Genomic DNA, 17,513 nt, shown 5'->3' with positions numbered 1-17,513 from the left:
TTTGATTATCTTAGAATTAAGGAAAAAAAAGAACAACTTACAAGAAAATTGTCTTTTAAAAAAAAAAAAAAAAAAAAAAAAATGCAATTTACAATAAAAATATCAAATGCAATAAATTTAATACATGATAAAATAATTTAGTTCAAATAAAAAGCAATTATACTACCAATTCAAAAGCTAAAAAAACACAAAGGGAAAAACTGACTCTGTTAAACAATGTTCAAAGGGAAAAACTGACTCTGTTAAACAATGTTATAGTTAAACAATGCAGAGAAGGAAAGAAATTATATAAAATCTATTAAGACTATTTAGAAATGTATATTTAGATTACAAGATACATACAGACACACACAAAAAGTCTTAAGAAATTTTCAATATAAAAAACACACTTAATGTTTAAACTTTTGAACTTTTTAAAGAACTAAATATTAAACCATCAGTATTACAATTAAAATAATAACTCTAGTGAACTTTATATGAAAAAAATCTTACAATTTTTTTTTTATTCTAAAAAAATTTTTAATTCAAAATATATTGCAAAGGATATAATAAAACATCTTACTGCAAAAGATTGCAAAAGATATAACAATAAAAACGCTTATGATTAAGTTAGCAGCATATTTTTATAAAACTATGCTAATTGAAAAAATATATACAATTTTATGGGAATTTTAAAATATCAATATTCGAATAAGAAATATAAGAAGACCATTACCAACAAAAGATATATGATTTACAGAAATAAATTTTACAATATTTTACAAAAAAAAGAAAAGGAAAAAACTTAAATAGTAAATTTACATAAATTTAATAAAAATACAAGTAACATATATTTTAAAAACTGCTCATAGTTGTTCAAAAGACTGAGCTTTTGCTTTAAATGCTTTTTTTCTGGCACTTGCTTCTTCCGCTTGTTTTCTTCTTTCTTCTTGCTCCTGGCGAATTTCATCTTCAAAACGATTTGTAGAATTTGCTTGCTTTACTTTCGCTTCAAAAAAATCCTTTGCTCCTAAAATGAACAAAACAAAATTATTTTTTTAGCAATTTTTTAACAAGCATATGTGCGCAAGAAACAGAGCTTATCAATTTTACTTTATTAATATAGCAAGTGTTTCTATTTCAATTTCAAAAAAATCTTTATATGTACATTAGGCTGGAGTGAAAATAAACAAAAGTATAAATTTCATCACAACAAACCATACTTATTTGCCAATCCATATACGAAACCAGAAGCATTTGTAAAAAATAAAAATGTTTTACTGGAAGTGCCCCATTTTGACCCTTAAACATCAGACAGGTCCCTAATATTATAGAAAAAAAATTTCTTCAAAAGTATGTCATGTTGGGTCTCAAAAATAATAATAATTTTGTATTTAGATTATTAGTTTACATTTTAATGCATAAAAACTGCCATTTTTTAACATAATTGAAAAAATTAATTTTTTTCACAGTGTTTTTGAGTCAATTTTTTTAGAGATGTTTTTATAAAACATAATTATTATTTTTGAAATGTTTATAAAATTTCGCTTCATTTGAAAACCCAACATGACATACTTTTAAAGAAATTTTTTTTCTATAATATTAGGGACCTGTCTAATGTTTAAGGGTTAAAATTGGGCGGTTTCCCATGTCTTATATTAATATTTTTTATTCATTTACAGTTAGACGCAAAAAAATATTCTTTGATAGACCAAACTTTTATTTTCACCCCAGCCTAATGTACATGGTGATCATATAAAATTATTCATGAGATTAAAGACATGATTAAATAAAAGATTATTTATGAGATTAATCACATGATTGGCTGAAAAATTAATCAACTATGAGAAACAGTAAGCACTATAAAATATTTACAATCTAGATTTGATCATGTTGCACTAATAATAAAATTAAGAAATAATATTGCTAGAAAGAAATAATACCAAGAGAAGCAAAAACTACTAATAAACAAAATAGTTTTAAACTGGCTTATTTAAATAAGCACCTCCTCTCATTTAAATAAATCTTTATGAATCCTTCAAAGTGCTACATCCAAAAACGGATAACAAGAAATTAAAATTTTACAACTAAATAAATATCAAACCTCTTGGAAAAAATAGTTAATGATAAATAAATTGAAATAAAATAGATTCTAACTTTTTTCTTTCAAAAATGATTTGATTTAAATTGAATTATTTTATATCATGGCTGAAAATAATATATATTCTTTTTTATGTAAATATATGTGTATGTATACATATGTACGTGGAGTATATGTACATGTGCATAGTATTTATGTACAAATATGTGTGTATGCATGTGGGTTAGCATGTGTATATATCTTTATATCTATGTTTGTGTATGCATGTAAAAATATTTAACTTTCATTTTTTAAATGCTTTTTTTTCTTTCTTTATTTTATCTTTATTTTTTATCATATTTTCTTATGTTTTTTGTTATAGCATTATTTTTTTTAATTTTAAATATTTATCATAACTACAATTATTATAATTTTTAACTTTGTTATTATTCCTATTTTATTATTTTCAATTTAAATAACTGTTTTATATCCTTGTCAGTTGTTACATTTTATCAGTCAACTGTTTGTAACTAACTTATATGTATATTTAGCTATTGTGTTTATAAAAAAAAGTGACTTATTATTTTGATTATTATTATTATAATTAATATAATTGTTATTATTGTTGTTTATTTTATTATTATTGTGGTTCTTATGTTTATTACTATATATATTTTTTATTATTATCATTACTATTCTTATAATTATTACTAATTATATATATAAAGATCTACATTGGTGTTTACTTAAGGTTAGTAGAATTACTATTTGTAAATGTCCATATATGCTTGTTACTATTTATATTCATTTTACTATTTATATTGTTTGTTACTATTTATATTCATTTTACTATTTATATTGTTTGTTACTATTTATATTCATTTTACTATTTATATTGTTTGTTACTATTTATATTCATTTTTGTACATACTTGTTTCTATTTATATTCATTTTTGTTTTCCAATTAAGTTTAAAATCTAAGACATTTTCACAAATAGGTAACCTTCCCCTTTACGCAAACAAAAAAGTAAAATGTGTGACCTAAATTAGGGAAAACCCCTCAAGAAAAATGATATTTCCTAAATTCATTTAAATTTTATTTGTAATTTTTATAATTAAAATAGCTTTGATTTCAAAACCACGTTAAAATCATAGTTTTAAAATTAAAAATATTTACAATATAGAACTTAGAAATATGCTGATACTACAACTTATCTACAATATAACTTTTACAATATAGTCACGTATTAGATATGATAAGTTGAGTTATATTACATTTATGACAATTTGAGTGTTATCTTTCTATCAATATAAGGAGCAACATCTTTAACATGTCTCAATTTTCCAACTATTATTCATTTTCCATTCCAAAATTTAAAAAACTTAGAATACTATAAAAACGCTTTTTTATTTTGAGTCTTCCTGTTATATAGGTTTATCAACACCATTAAATTTACTTGCATGACTTCTGTCTAACTCATTCTTCATATCATTAACCTCCATGCAATTAAAGTAATTTTTTACTGTGATAAATTTATTTTGTGCCTTATTATTACATATACAAGTTAACGTTCTATTTACTATTTTCTTTACTTGTCAAACTAAAAACTAAGTAAAAATTTATACCAGCAACTCCAGTTTCATCAACATTGATTTCTGTTAAATGAGCAAGTTGACCTAATCCAGAACTTGCTTCTAATTCACCCAATGCAGCTTTGCGAAAAATCAGTATAAACTAAAAAAAAAAAGTAGCAGTAGCTAGTTACAAATTTATAGTTAATACAACAAAGCAAAATTTTTTTTTTTGTTTACAAATAATTTAATTAAAAAATGTTTGAATATATAGTTTGATAAACTTTATTACTAGTACTTACACCATATAACTTTATAAAAAAAAACCATTTATTCAATTTGTTTAAAAAAGGAAAAGGTTTGTTACACTAAATATATACTTTACACTAAATAAATACTTTACAAAAAAATATTTATTTTTTGTGACCAGGGGCTATTTTAGACTGTTTTCAACATTGCCGACTGTATTTAGGTGCTGCTGAATTCAGAAATTGAGGACTTTTTTTAAACGTTAAATAGTTTTTTTTCTTGCAAAAAATGTCTATATACAGCAAATTTTCTTACGAAAATGCACCGCTCAAATTATTATATATCCCCTGGTGACTTTATTAAAGCCGAAAAAATAAATAATTTACATATAAAACTTTTAAAGAATGAAAAAAATGACAAAAAATACAATATTATATAGCATTTCAGTCTCTTAGTAAAATAAAACTCATACTGGAGCATTTTGGTTTCTCAGTAAAATTGAAGCAGAAATTTAAAATATCAAAAGTTTACCTCACGAAAACTTATTTGTCCATCCTGGTCTTCATCAACTTCTTTTATCATTGCTTTCAAACCTAAATAAGTTTGTGGCGCATTCAGCTTTTCCATCATGATTTGCAACTCATGTTGGTCAATATAATTACTGTTGTCAGCATCATACCTGTAAAAACAAAGCACGCCATTGTCATATAGTCAAGATTTTAATTTTTTTCAATAAAACAACATTGGTTGTTATGATTTGTGTTTCAAAGTTATATTGTTGAAAGATCAGCAGAGTGGGGTGTGAATAGTAATCTATTATAATTTTAATGTAGAGCACAGTTCTACTAACAATTAAGTGAAGCTTTGATCTTTGTTTAGAATAATATATTAATGAAAAGCACTTATACATTTTAAACTTTTTAGATTTAAAGTTTGTAACTGTTGCTAAATAATTGAATTTTAAAAGTAAGGCTTTTATTTTATTGTAAATTATATTAGTAAAAAAACATTATAATGTTATACTAAAGTAATTTACAGTTTTTTTAATTATAACACTTTTTTCTATGTCAAGATTTTTAGAAAAAAAGTTACATCACTTTATTTTATAAAACACTTCATAAAGTTTTATTCTTATAATTAAAATAGCAGCTATTTTAAGTAGCATACTACTTCAAAATAATTAAAAGGAACATTAAACAAAAATTTTATACTAAAGTTATATCATCGAAATACTTTTAAAGCTTAATTGGACAAAGATTTTTATCAAGACTAAAGTTGTCTAAGTACTTAACAACTATAAATGATATTTAGCCAAATTTTTATTCAGATGCATTTTTATATAACTCAATATTACAATAATCACTTATATAGTAACCCCTTGCTCTTGGATGCACATTCTTTTTTTGACCCCATCCCTGTGCATATCATTAATCAAAAAGTTGAAACCATATAATCTTTCTTCAGACAGGGTGCATGTAAACTATACACTTAATCATGTTAGACTAATTATTATTTGAAAAATCTTTTTATATTGTTAAAACTTCTGTTTTAATATTTTTTAACAACTGTCATTTTAAACACAAAAATAGAACCTTATAAGTTTCTTATACTAAAAAATATCAATACAAGTGTTTTTTTGTAATTTTCGGTAAGATCACCACCTATTTGAAACAACTTTAAACCTAGCTTTGCTGCTCAAACGAGTTATTATTTCATGTTCAACTTACCAAATTTTGTTTTTATATAACCCATCAAACATTAAAGTTTTTTTTTTTTTTTTCTACATACTCACCTCCACAAAAGTTTTTTAGACTATTTTTGTTTGTTTTTCAGTTTTTTTTTAATACTAGAGCTCTTTCAGTTTATCGTGTTTATTTTATTTAAATAGTTAATTACTATATTATTTAAATACAGCTTTTTATGTTTTTTTTTAAATACTTAACTTCCATTCAAATGTTTGCATTTTAAATTGTTTTAAAAAAAAATCCACAATCAAATTAAATAGAACACAATGTAAAATGTGTCTGTGTTTCGGTTACTGTTATATGTTTGAAGATTTGTGAAGATATGCTGAAACATTTATCAGATGGAAAACAAATAAATTCAATGCTTGCAAAATTTGTAACACCAAAATTGTTGTTTATTTACTAGTTGCTTATAAATGAATTTTGCTAACAATCACTCAAATTAAAGTGCTATGTTAAAATCAACTTAAAAATAAATCACAGAACAATAAACTCTTTTTTTAATATGTAACAAGACATTACTGTTTCTAAGTAACTAGTCTAAAATAACTGTTAAGCTAGTCAGTATCATCCAGTTGAAATCTTCAAGTAAAACAACCCATTAATTTCCATAACTTTACAAGTTTACAACTTTTACTGGCATATTTTATAATTTATTGTACTTAGCTTTTTATTTTTTAATGACTGGATTTAAAAGCACTATACCAGTGCCAGAATTTAAAATAAAGCCATTAAAGTTAAATGCTCTTAAAAACAAATTTCAGTGTTTAATTTGAAACTACTATTAAAATTTTAGTAACTCATATTTTTAGTTACGTCAATGAACTCAGAACTTTCGGTGTCATGGTGTAAACTTACAATAATTTTATCTTTAACAACAAGTATCATTGGTACTTAATAACTATAATAAAGCATTAACTTTTGCTTAACAAAATAAAACTATAAATCTTTTTGAAAGTTTGAGTTTTTAGAACAAATACAATTTTTTGAATTTCCATATATCTGTTGTTCTTTTTAAAATCAAATTGATTCTTTCAAACGCAGTCAGAATTTAAAATGTGAAAATTTAACAATAATCAGGAATAGGTTAGAAGGTTATCTGACATGCAAAACAAAAGAAAATGAAAAGTTAAATATATAACAAAGATTCTTGAAAAAATAGAACTCAAAGTTTTTAATTAACGCATTAAGAAAACAATTTTTCAAGGCTTACTTTTTGAATATTTTTTCATATTCTTTAATTTGCTTACGGGTGAACTCAGGAAACTCAGTGTAGATATTTTTTGGAGCATTAATAAATTTTGCTTGGGCTTGTCCGTCATTTACAGCATTTCTATGTGCAAGTTTAGCTGCTAATTCTGCCATTTCAAGAAAGTTTCACACTTTTTCCTGCCAAGAAGAGCTTAACAATATGCTACGCTTAGAGGCAAATATTTCGGACGCATCCCACTCGCCATCAACGCTCTTAACTTTATCGATACCGGGTTTTTCATTTAAACTAAAATGATTTCAAGTTGCAATTGGCAGCATGAAACAGAATGATTGGCACTTTTTCCTTTCTCGATTTTCTTTAATGCTTGGTTGATATTTACCAATAAGCTACCATCTGGCTATAATAAAATTAAAAATGCAAATAAATAAATGCACTATAAATCAACTAACTATTAAATAGTTAGTTTAGTTAGTAACTATTAAAACAGTTTATTTATGATTTAAGTATATTTTTTTTATTTAGGTGCCCCAAGAGATCCTTACGGTCTTATCACAGAGCACCGAGGAAGAGCATTTAATAGGAAGGTCACGCCTCTATCCTAACCGATGTCGCAAAACCAGAGATGGGGTTTGAACCAGGGATCCTGTGTTTCTGAGGCAAGTGCGTTAGCACTGCGCCATGGCTACTCATTTTTTAATTTGTTTATATTTATAAACATTTTTGTTTTTTGAAATTCTCTTTTTTTCTACACGATGTCCAAAGACGTTCTGTACATCGTATAGAAGTGAACGAATGTCATTAAGAGAACCAGCCTAAACATGGCAACAGCATTCCATAAAGTAGCGAATAACAGATTTGTAGATGTAGTGATTAAATCGGGAGATAAAACGGCAAGTAAAATAAAAACAGAACTTTAAAAATTTAATAAAACTTCAACTAAACTAAAACCGGTCTAGATTCTTATTTACGATTAAACAAAGATTCTTATCGCGATAAATTCTTTTAATGATTTTCTACAGCCTATAAATAAGGTAAATACTTTAAAACGAATAAATTTAAAACGAACTATTTTAAAAGTTGTTTTAAAATGATCTATTTGATTTATATACTATGAAAAAAGTTTGCTAAAATTAGTTTTACTTACGTACTTATGACAATTATTTAAGAACATTGATAAAAAATGAAAAAGATCATACTTTCATATAGATACACAACTGATTAGATTAGAGTTTAATATCAGAATCCAAACAAATATCTTGAAGTTGAATGTTAATAAGAAAATCTTGTTTACACTAAATAAACTTTAAATATTCAGTCTTAGCCACCTTTGGATGAAACAATAAACAAAATAGACCAATATTTTACTTATATATATATATATATATATATATATATATATATATATATATATATATATATATATATATATATATATATATATATATATATATATATATATAATATATAACTTTATCAATGTATCGCGTTTTGCTTTCAAATGTGGTTTAATTGCAATAAATTTTGTTACAAAAAGTACAATCGTTTTATTTCACTCATTGTTCTAACAAAATAAAATAGTTTTATGCGGCAACTCAACAATACAATTTTCAACAATGGAGTGTTAAAGAATAAAAGTTTTCAATTTTGAAAAGACAATGAGGAATGTGCGAACTTATATTTTGCAAACTCGCGCTTCAAAGTTGCTACAAAATATTAAACAACGTTGCGACAACTAAATAATGCAAAGCTATTTACTATCGATATGCATTATTTAAAATTCTATAAAAAGTTTTTAAACAGTGGCGTCTCTAGTTAGTGAAATTCTAGAGAGGTGAAACCAAAAGTTTACCGCACTGGGTGACACCAACCCCATTGACGCCACTGTTTTTAATCACTAATAATTTAAGTATGTAATTTTTATTTACAAACTAATAAAAAAGATATATACTAATTTTGAGTATGTAATATTCATTTATAAATATAACATATATTACTTCAAATTAATATTTGAGCAAATCAAATGAATTCTTAAACAAATTGTATATTTATGCATCGTACAAGTACTACTTATAAATAAACATCAATGACAAACAAAAAAAAAAAAACAGTTCAATACCTAAACAGAAAATTTTATTAAATAATAGTAAAATGTGATGCCGATTTTAGGCTAACATACTATTCGATCTGATTAGCTTCAGATGGGATAAAAAATTAAGCATATTTATACTATGCTCAGATCTACATTTTTTAAAACTTCCTCATTAAAAAACTAATATATAAATTTTTAAACATTTTGGGTTAGATTTTCTTGAAAAAATTTAAATTATAGACTTGACATGTTTTTATGATGTGTAATATATTTCTTTTAATGAAATATTTAATAAAGTTCAAATATCCATGCATTATTTATGGCTAAAGTTTTCAAAAGAAATAATAACCCATTTAAAACCGAAAAATTTAAGAAATTCCATTACGCTTCGTTCAAAGTTAAAAGTCAACTTAAAAGATACAAAAAAACTTTGTGAAAAAATTAAATTGAAAAATTAGTAACATTTTAGGCGTATAAAAATCGCACATTTCTTTAGAAACTATGCAAATCATTTTTATCTAAAAAATAGCGAAACTCAAATAATAAATAGAAAAAAAATTTGGAAACTAAAATGATAGTATTGGTTAAAAGTGGTGAGCGAAAGATTTTTCATAAACGTGGTTGCACAACCATAAGCTTATATACATCTAGTCTTTTTTATTTTTACTCAAACACTTCTGTTAAATTACTCATTTAGAGATTTTTGAACTACAAAAAAGTTAAAAGTATAAAGAAAAACCACGCCTGATGAAAGTTTAAAATATTACCTAATTTCAATAAAATAGTGATGTTTAATGACGTTTCCAAAATTAAACGATCTATGGTTAGTAGAAAAAAAAAAGTGGTTATAATAAAGTTGTAAAGGAAACCTTAAGGAAAGTCTTAAAGATTATGTAAATAACAGTACCCTTAACTGTACTTTTTTTTTGTAATAGTCAATGCTTTAAAGTATCCCAATCGATAAGTAAAACAACTAATGTCTTAGAAGTATTTCTTCATCTGTTGGAAAGTTTTTAAATTAGTTTTATAACAGTATATTTTTTTATAACAGTATATTGAGTTTAAACTTAATGACCACTTTTGTGGTTATAATATTACCTACTCTTATAACAGCAACAATCTCAGATCACACGGCACAATTTTCCTGTGTTTCTGGCACAGCCAGCTAACCAAATAAAGTTTCCAGGCAATTCTTTAATAAATTTAATACTAGAAAATTGTTATTCTAGAAATTTCAAAAACCATTAGAGAGCACTTGACTAAAAAAGATGACAATATTAATCATCTTTTCAATCTATCATTTTTGTAAAAGATTTAATATAATCTTTGACCAAAATGTCCCTTTCAAAACTTTATTAAAATCAAACTTAAATCTTAATCCTGGATCTCTATAAAGGTTCAAATAAACTATTTCTGTAAAGAACAAACCCTTCAAAAAAAGTTTTCAAGATTCAAAAATATTATTAATAAAAATAAAATTTTCATTAAATTTAAATACTTTAAAAAAAAATTTTCAATTTAACAAAAAGTAGGAAAAAAATCATACTCCATAACTTATTTTAATAGCAACTTAAACTACATAAGAGATACATGGAAAGGCATTGAAGAAATCATATATGTTAAAATATTATCACATAATAAACCTACTCAACTAAATCTGCATGAAAGTATCATCACAAACAACGCCCCAGTTTTAAATATACTCCCCAGTAATTTTTTTTTTTTCAACTTGTGAAAAAATTATCAATGAAATCATACTATCAAAATGGGATTTGATAGTATGATTTCATTGATAATAATGCTAATTCCTTCTTTATTGATCCAGTGAGTAAAGATGAGGTATCTTATTAACAATTAGTTATAAAAGTTTTGGACCTAATAGCCTATCATCGTTTTTTTTAAATTTACGTACCACATAATTTTTCACTCACTGAAGTGAATCGATTATCTTTAAATCTAGTCTGACGCCAATTATTAAGCACTTTACTGAGCGAACAAAAAATTTATACCGAGAGTTCAATTAAATGTCTTGATATTAAAATTTGTTCTAATCCTTCGTTCCAAAATTATTTAACAATAATCTCCTTACGCTTAAAAATGACGACCTTATAAAATTTGTGACCACATCAAACTGAGGAGCTTTAAACTTTATACGATCATAATTTTTGAACGCTAAGAAATTATTCAATGAAATTTAAAATTTGTTAATGAATATAAATTTAGTTGAGAATATTAAAAAAACATTTTATCAACTTGTTGCTTTCACGTTTGGGGCAGTTGTGGCTAAGAACTTTAGGGCAGTTTGTTCTCAGGCTTTAATCATGACAGTTTTTCGCAAAGCATTTTTATTTGACATAAGTATAAACATATAAATATTTGGAACTTGTTTCACGTCCCAAAGTTGTCAAACATCATAAAATGCCGGATTGTATTATTATTATTATCATTTTATGTAAAAATATTGTGTATATATATATATATATATATATATATATATATATATCTGTGTGTTCTTTCGTGACCTCAGGCGCGGCGCTTGTTCATCCGCGAGTTACTTTGTATGCATGTTTGTGTTTAGTAACCAGAAACTTCTTGTATATTTATTTCATAACTAGTTTTATTAATCTTAATTTCATTGAAAACGCAATTATTGTTGAAAGTCTTTTTGTTTACAAAATAAACCATAAAAACTGCTTTAAAAGGTATTACATTTACATAAAAAAATTACATTTACATAAAAAATACACACTTTTTAAATAAAAAATATGCTAATAAAATCAATAATATATAATAAAATTTCAAAATTTTGACAATTTAAAAAACATTTATTTTTGTAAACAAATAATAATAGTTTAAAAGATTTAAGGCTTTGCAGATGTGGCTCCGAGAATGAGCCATAGTATTAAAGTTATAATTCGTTTGATAGTATATTCTTAAAACAATTTATGCTACAAATCTTAACAAATTTCGAATAATACAATTTTTTAAACAATTCGACAGAAAACTCTTTATAAGCGAAATAAAGCGAACTTTATTTCGCTTAGTCAGCGTATTTTTTGAACTAATAAAATTAGTTTAATAAATTTTGTTCGTAGATTTGGCGGGTTTTTAGTGTTAGCGAATATTCTTTTTAATCTTCCGCGAGATGTTTTGAGAACATTCAAGTTTATGTATGTTTCTATCTATGTCCGTAAAACAAAAAATTTTTGTTTTTACGGACATACATAAACTTAAATGTTCTCAGAACGACTACAAAACCTGTCCATTTTTCGCAACCAAATATTACTTCCGTGGTCAGTAATCGAGAGCTTTCCGCTTCCCGACCAAACCTGTATTACAAATAATCTACCCTGTATCATTTTTTTAACGCAGGTAACTAATTGAAAAGCAATTATTGAAAGCAAATAAAACCAAAAAAAATAATTTATAAATTTTTAGAACAAATACTTATACAAAATTAAAATTATTTTAAAAACAATCTTGATAAAATCATGATATCGCTATCTTCATTATCAATATCAAATTCATACATACTTTTCGCCTTCTGACTTATTTTGATGTGATGCACGTTTACCACGATCCAATCAATATGGTGCAAACTTCATACAGTCTAAATTAAATCTTTGTGCATTGTGTCTTTTTATTTAAGAACATCGGGTAACTGTATCTAAATAAAAATATCTTTAAAGTAAGGTACATTTGTACATTTTACAAGTATTATTATACTTCACATTGTTCACAAGCGAATGTGAACATTAAGTGATCAATAGTGGGAAGAAAATAACTCATCACTGATCTGTGCCTAATTTACTTCACTATTGACCAAGATATCAACCTTCTTGGATAAAGATATATTATACATTAAAATCATACATCAACGCATATACACACACATAACACAAACATTGGAGGCAGTTATACATCGCTTAAGTCAAACATAGTTGAACCGTTTTCCTTCAAGATATCTGTAATTAACTGTATTTATATATACATATATGTATATAATTATATACATATATGTATATATACATATATGTATGTATATATATATATTGGTAGGAGCAGTGCAAAGAAATATAATATACATACCAATAACACCTTGTAAATATCTAAAATCTATTCTATTTTGTTTGTTTTGTTTTAGATCTGGTCAAGTTAAACTTTGTTTTTAATTTATTTGCCATTAACCTGTGAAATTAAAATAAATTTAATCAAAAAAAAAAACCAGTAAAAATACAATCAAATCACAAATAAATTAAAGTAATGAAATACTCAAATCACAAATTAACCAAAAATAATGAAATCATGACCAAAAAAATGTAATAAACAAAATCTTAATAAAGATCTGAAAAACCAGACATAAATACAACTGAGAGGTTAGAGTTAGTAGACAAACCGATCTAGACTAGTTTATATAAATGTGATTTGATACTCAACGGAAATATTAAAAAAAAGAAGAAAGAAAGTTAGGAAAAAAGCTGTTTATAAACAGCTTTTTTCCTAACTTTCTTTCTTCTTTTTTATAAATTTTTTGCTGTTTTAAAGTCTGTTTATAAGATATCTTAGCTCTAATTTGAGCATGCTGTTAGCAACTTTTAATAACTTTTTCTTTTTTTATAAATACTAACTATTTATGAAATAATAAATTTATTTAACAATTTGTCATCTATGCAACTTGATGATTTAGATTATATTATGTGTAAAAAAAAATTATTAGCAGAAAGTTGTTATGAATGGTACACTATTGACATATCCAAGACAATTATGTATAATGGCAGAGTAATAAAAGTTAATTAAAAAAGTCATAATTTACACTCTTTGTTACTTTCATAATGTTTATATAATGACATATGCATTTTATAACCAGAATGTGTTTTATTTATTCTTTTTAATTTAAACTCCATTACAGTTGAACAGCTAAACATTTACAATACATTTAAAAAAAAAAAATCTTTTTGTTTTTTAGAGATCTTTATTGACTGGCTCCTCTCTCTGGCTGAGCATTATATGCACATGACAATACAAAGTGGATATATTTAAAAATGACTTTATACTTTAGCTCCTATATTATCAAAGCCTACATTAGTCCTAGTCTATTATTTGCTTTTTTAACTAAGGCTTTAAATTTTCGTTCTGTTCTATTGTGCAAGCCATCTTTATTTTATTTTAATAATGCAGCAAAATATTTAAAAAACAAACAAACAAAAAAACAATGATAAAGCGAAAAATATCAACCTACTTTGAAGTTACGTTAGCACCTGCAATCCATTTTATATATGTTCTTACTTTACCTGATGTTATTATACCAATCCCTAACAAAAAGAATACAATAAATACTTTACATAAGATTTGATAAAGATTAAAATAAAAATTAAAAGATTAAAAGATTAAATGGTCTTTAATACTAATCTTATAAATATAGATGTTATAATCATTTATATATAATAGATTATAATACCTGTAATTTTATCACATTTTTGTTTAAACTTATACCAACCACCTTTTGTGTTATATTTTAATTTTTTACTGCAGATTTCACATTTAGATTCGGACAATGGGCAAAACCATTCTTTATTCAACTTGATAGATTTTCATTCACACAAACAACATTGACTTTTGACTATACAAACCAAAACATACTGGTCCGCACTATAGTTTCATAATTATAATAAGACTTTGATTGTAAATTTTACATATATATAAAAACATCTTCAAATGATTTAAATATTCATCTCTAATCCACCATTTTTATATAAAATATGCAATGTAAAGACTTTACATTGCATATTTCTGTTAGATAAAAAAGACAATTTTCAGTAATAAAATACTTTTTTATGATAGAGTTTTCAATTTATTCGTGGTAAAAGTCGTAGTTTGGGGCCCCTCTAGACGCCCACTCACGCCCTATGGCTAGATGCTACTATAAAATTGTAGCCCACTTTTGCATCTATCTATTGTTACCAAATTATAGACATTTCGACAAGAATTGGCAAAGTTATAACAATTTTTGGTACTAAAAAAATTATTTTGACCAGTTTCTTTAACAATTTCATATATTCAAAAATCGTCACTAAAAACCTCATAACTTTTTTTTGAATTGTTCGATTTTGATAATTTTTTTCACCGTTAAAATACTGTATTAATATGCTCTTTTCAACGATATATAACAATATAATATTTTGTAAATTTAAAAATTTCATGTCACATACTTAGTAAAGTATAGTACACAATGTAAAAAGACTTTTAAAAAACTTGTGTATAATGCAATTTCTTAAATTTATGTAAAATTATACATGTTTTCATAGCATAAAATCTTTTAATGTTTTTACTTTTATTACATAAATACTTTTATTCAAAGACACAAATCTATCACCATTTCGCAACGTTAAAATAACGTTATGTGCTTGCTGGGAATAGACAAAGATATCTAAATATTCATAAAGCAATTTAGTAATCAAAATAGCATAATAAATGGGTAAATGTGTTGAAGCACCTTAGCATCTACATCTGTGTTATGTATTATTGTGGGTGAATTGATATGTAACATAACTCGTTTGGTTTTGTGAAGCACATTTTTGTGTTATTAAATTTGCTTGAAAGAGCGTTACTTAACACCTTTAACTTCGTAAAAAAGTGGAAACTTGTATTTTGGCAACGCCTTCATGTTTTCAATAATTGCATGATAAATTTAAATATTATACTTAAATTTTAAAACACAATTATTTAATTTTTTTTTCAAGAGTTTTATAAATATATTAAAACATTAAATTAAAAAAAAAATGGTTTAACAAATTCGTCTTTTAGTTTTTAAAAATATTTTTTTTTTAAACGAATAAACTTTTTAAAAGTTATTTTTTAATTATACATTATGACAAAAGTTTTTTGAGTTTTTATTATTTTATTAAAAAAAAATAAACAAATAAAGTTTATTCAATTATTTATACTCAATTATTGTTTATGCCTGTTTTCCAACGTGCATGCAAAGAATGGATGCCCTGTAAACAGAACTCTTTAAGCATGAAGGCAAAAAAAAAAATTTTGTTTTGTGCTGGGAAATCAGTTGAGAATTTTTAGTATAAGCTCTTCTAGTTGAGCACAGTTCTGCCCTACTTATAAAATAGACAGTATTTCCCTACTAATAAATTAGACAGTAACTGCAAAGTTTCCATTCTGAGATATTCCTAAAAAACAAAAAACGTATTTGGCAAACCATTTAGCTTAGTACATATTAGAAACTTTTAATATCATCAGTTGACTTCAAAAAAGAGCTTTCCAAAGGTTTTAATGATTTTTTAAATTTTTTATTTAATTATCATAATAAAGCACATACAATCTTTTTGCTATGTACTAAAATTATTAATTAATTTGTTAGCATTTTTTTGGATGAAGTTTAGGCTTCGGAGTTGGTATTGGCTTTTAATAGAGCTAAGCCATTAATGCTTTCTGGTGTGATTAACATGGAGTTCCTGTTTCTAATTAACTGCAAAAATATTGTCAACTTATAACACTTTATTCGGATGGAAAAAAATGTATAAATAAAAAATTTCAAAACGTTGATTTTGCTGATTCACCATCATGAAGAACGCAAGCACCTATTTGGAGCAATACCCAAGCTAATTTAAATGATTTAAAATAGTACAATGATAGTACTTGTCAAACAGAGTGAGGTTTTATGTGGGTTGTTTTCAATTAATTTTTTTAATTGGCCAAGATCCAACTCTACATCTTGATGTCCAGACCTGAGTTGATACTTTAAGTTATTTGTTAGTTACTTTTCAACTAACATCTGATATCTGAATATAGTCAGCATATTTTTTTATCAAACTTTCAACCAGAACAAAAATTTTACTTAAAATTTTACTTAAATTTAAAAAAAAGTGGGATACACCGCTAAGATAGAAAACCCGCGTCAAGAATTGGTAAAAAAATTGAATAATCTTAGCACAAATTTGCTTGTAATTACTTGGTGAAAGTTTGGGATCTTTTTCTTGGCGTATTCTAGCTATGGGATTATTTACTCCAACCCGTGGCTCACTCTAACCCATCCACTCCTTCTAACTGTGTATTTCTACGAAGTTTTACTTTTAAACTTGCTTTCAGTTTTTTATTTCAATCTCATGTCGGCAAAATATGTTAAACAGTAAGCCATAATTTTCTCCGTCTGCAAATTAAAAACAACAACATCTGGTTATCGAAAATCTACCTTGTAAATTTAGTCAGTTATTTAAAACACGCGACGTCATTTCCTTTAATAATATGATTTATGTAGGTTATTTTAAATTACTAATAACTTTAAAGATTAATAATTTTATTAATAGCTTTGAAAACTGAAGAAAAACCGAGCTAAAAATTATAAACTTATGATATATATTAGAATATATATTAGAAAATATAATTTATCAGATGTATGCAATTTTAATTTTAACATCCTTTTTATACTTCCTATTTTATTCTTCTGCTTTTTAGGCTCAAGTCATACTTTCAATTGGAGTGTTTTCTCAAAAACATATCATTTTATTTTTTCAACAATGAAAAAATAATAATAAATTTAATTTAGTTTATGAATTTAACCATATGAGAATTAAA

The 17,513-nt window shown here is 24.9% G+C and overlaps 1 protein-coding gene and 1 long non-coding RNA gene across 3 annotated transcripts; both read right to left on the bottom strand.

Moving 5' to 3' along the window:
- Positions 1 to 37: 37 nt before the first annotated feature.
- LOC100197425 (EF-hand domain-containing protein D2 homolog) lies at positions 38 to 7,106 on the bottom strand. The gene is made up of 4 exons (XM_065800072.1): positions 6,839 to 7,106; positions 4,412 to 4,559; positions 3,686 to 3,794; positions 38 to 1,009 (listed from the first exon to the last, which is right to left on the bottom strand). Exons 1-4 carry the CDS (start codon positions 6,988 to 6,990, stop codon positions 846 to 848), a joined length of 573 nt encoding a protein of 190 aa, XP_065656144.1. The 5' UTR covers positions 6,991 to 7,106; the 3' UTR covers positions 38 to 845.
- Positions 7,107 to 11,704: 4,598 nt separating this feature from the next.
- LOC136081831 (uncharacterized) lies at positions 11,705 to 17,492 on the bottom strand. 2 transcript variants are annotated; one of them, XR_010639168.1, is made up of 5 exons: positions 14,386 to 17,492; positions 14,167 to 14,239; positions 13,017 to 13,115; positions 12,462 to 12,594; positions 11,705 to 12,256 (listed from the first exon to the last, which is right to left on the bottom strand). It is a non-coding gene; the product is annotated as an uncharacterized LOC136081831 (long non-coding RNA). The 2 variants fall into 2 exon arrangements; XR_010639167.1 differs by lacking the exon at positions 14,386 to 17,492 and having other exon boundaries at positions 14,167 to 14,377.
- Between the last annotated feature and the right edge of the window lie 21 nt (positions 17,493 to 17,513).

The sequence above is a fragment of the Hydra vulgaris genome, chromosome 06 (assembly GCF_038396675.1).
Source record: "Hydra vulgaris chromosome 06, alternate assembly HydraT2T_AEP".
Lineage (NCBI taxonomy): Eukaryota > Metazoa > Cnidaria > Hydrozoa > Anthoathecata > Hydridae > Hydra > Hydra vulgaris.
The sequence above is the reverse complement of the archived record's forward strand: the minus strand, read 5'-3'. Positions and strand labels throughout refer to the sequence as shown.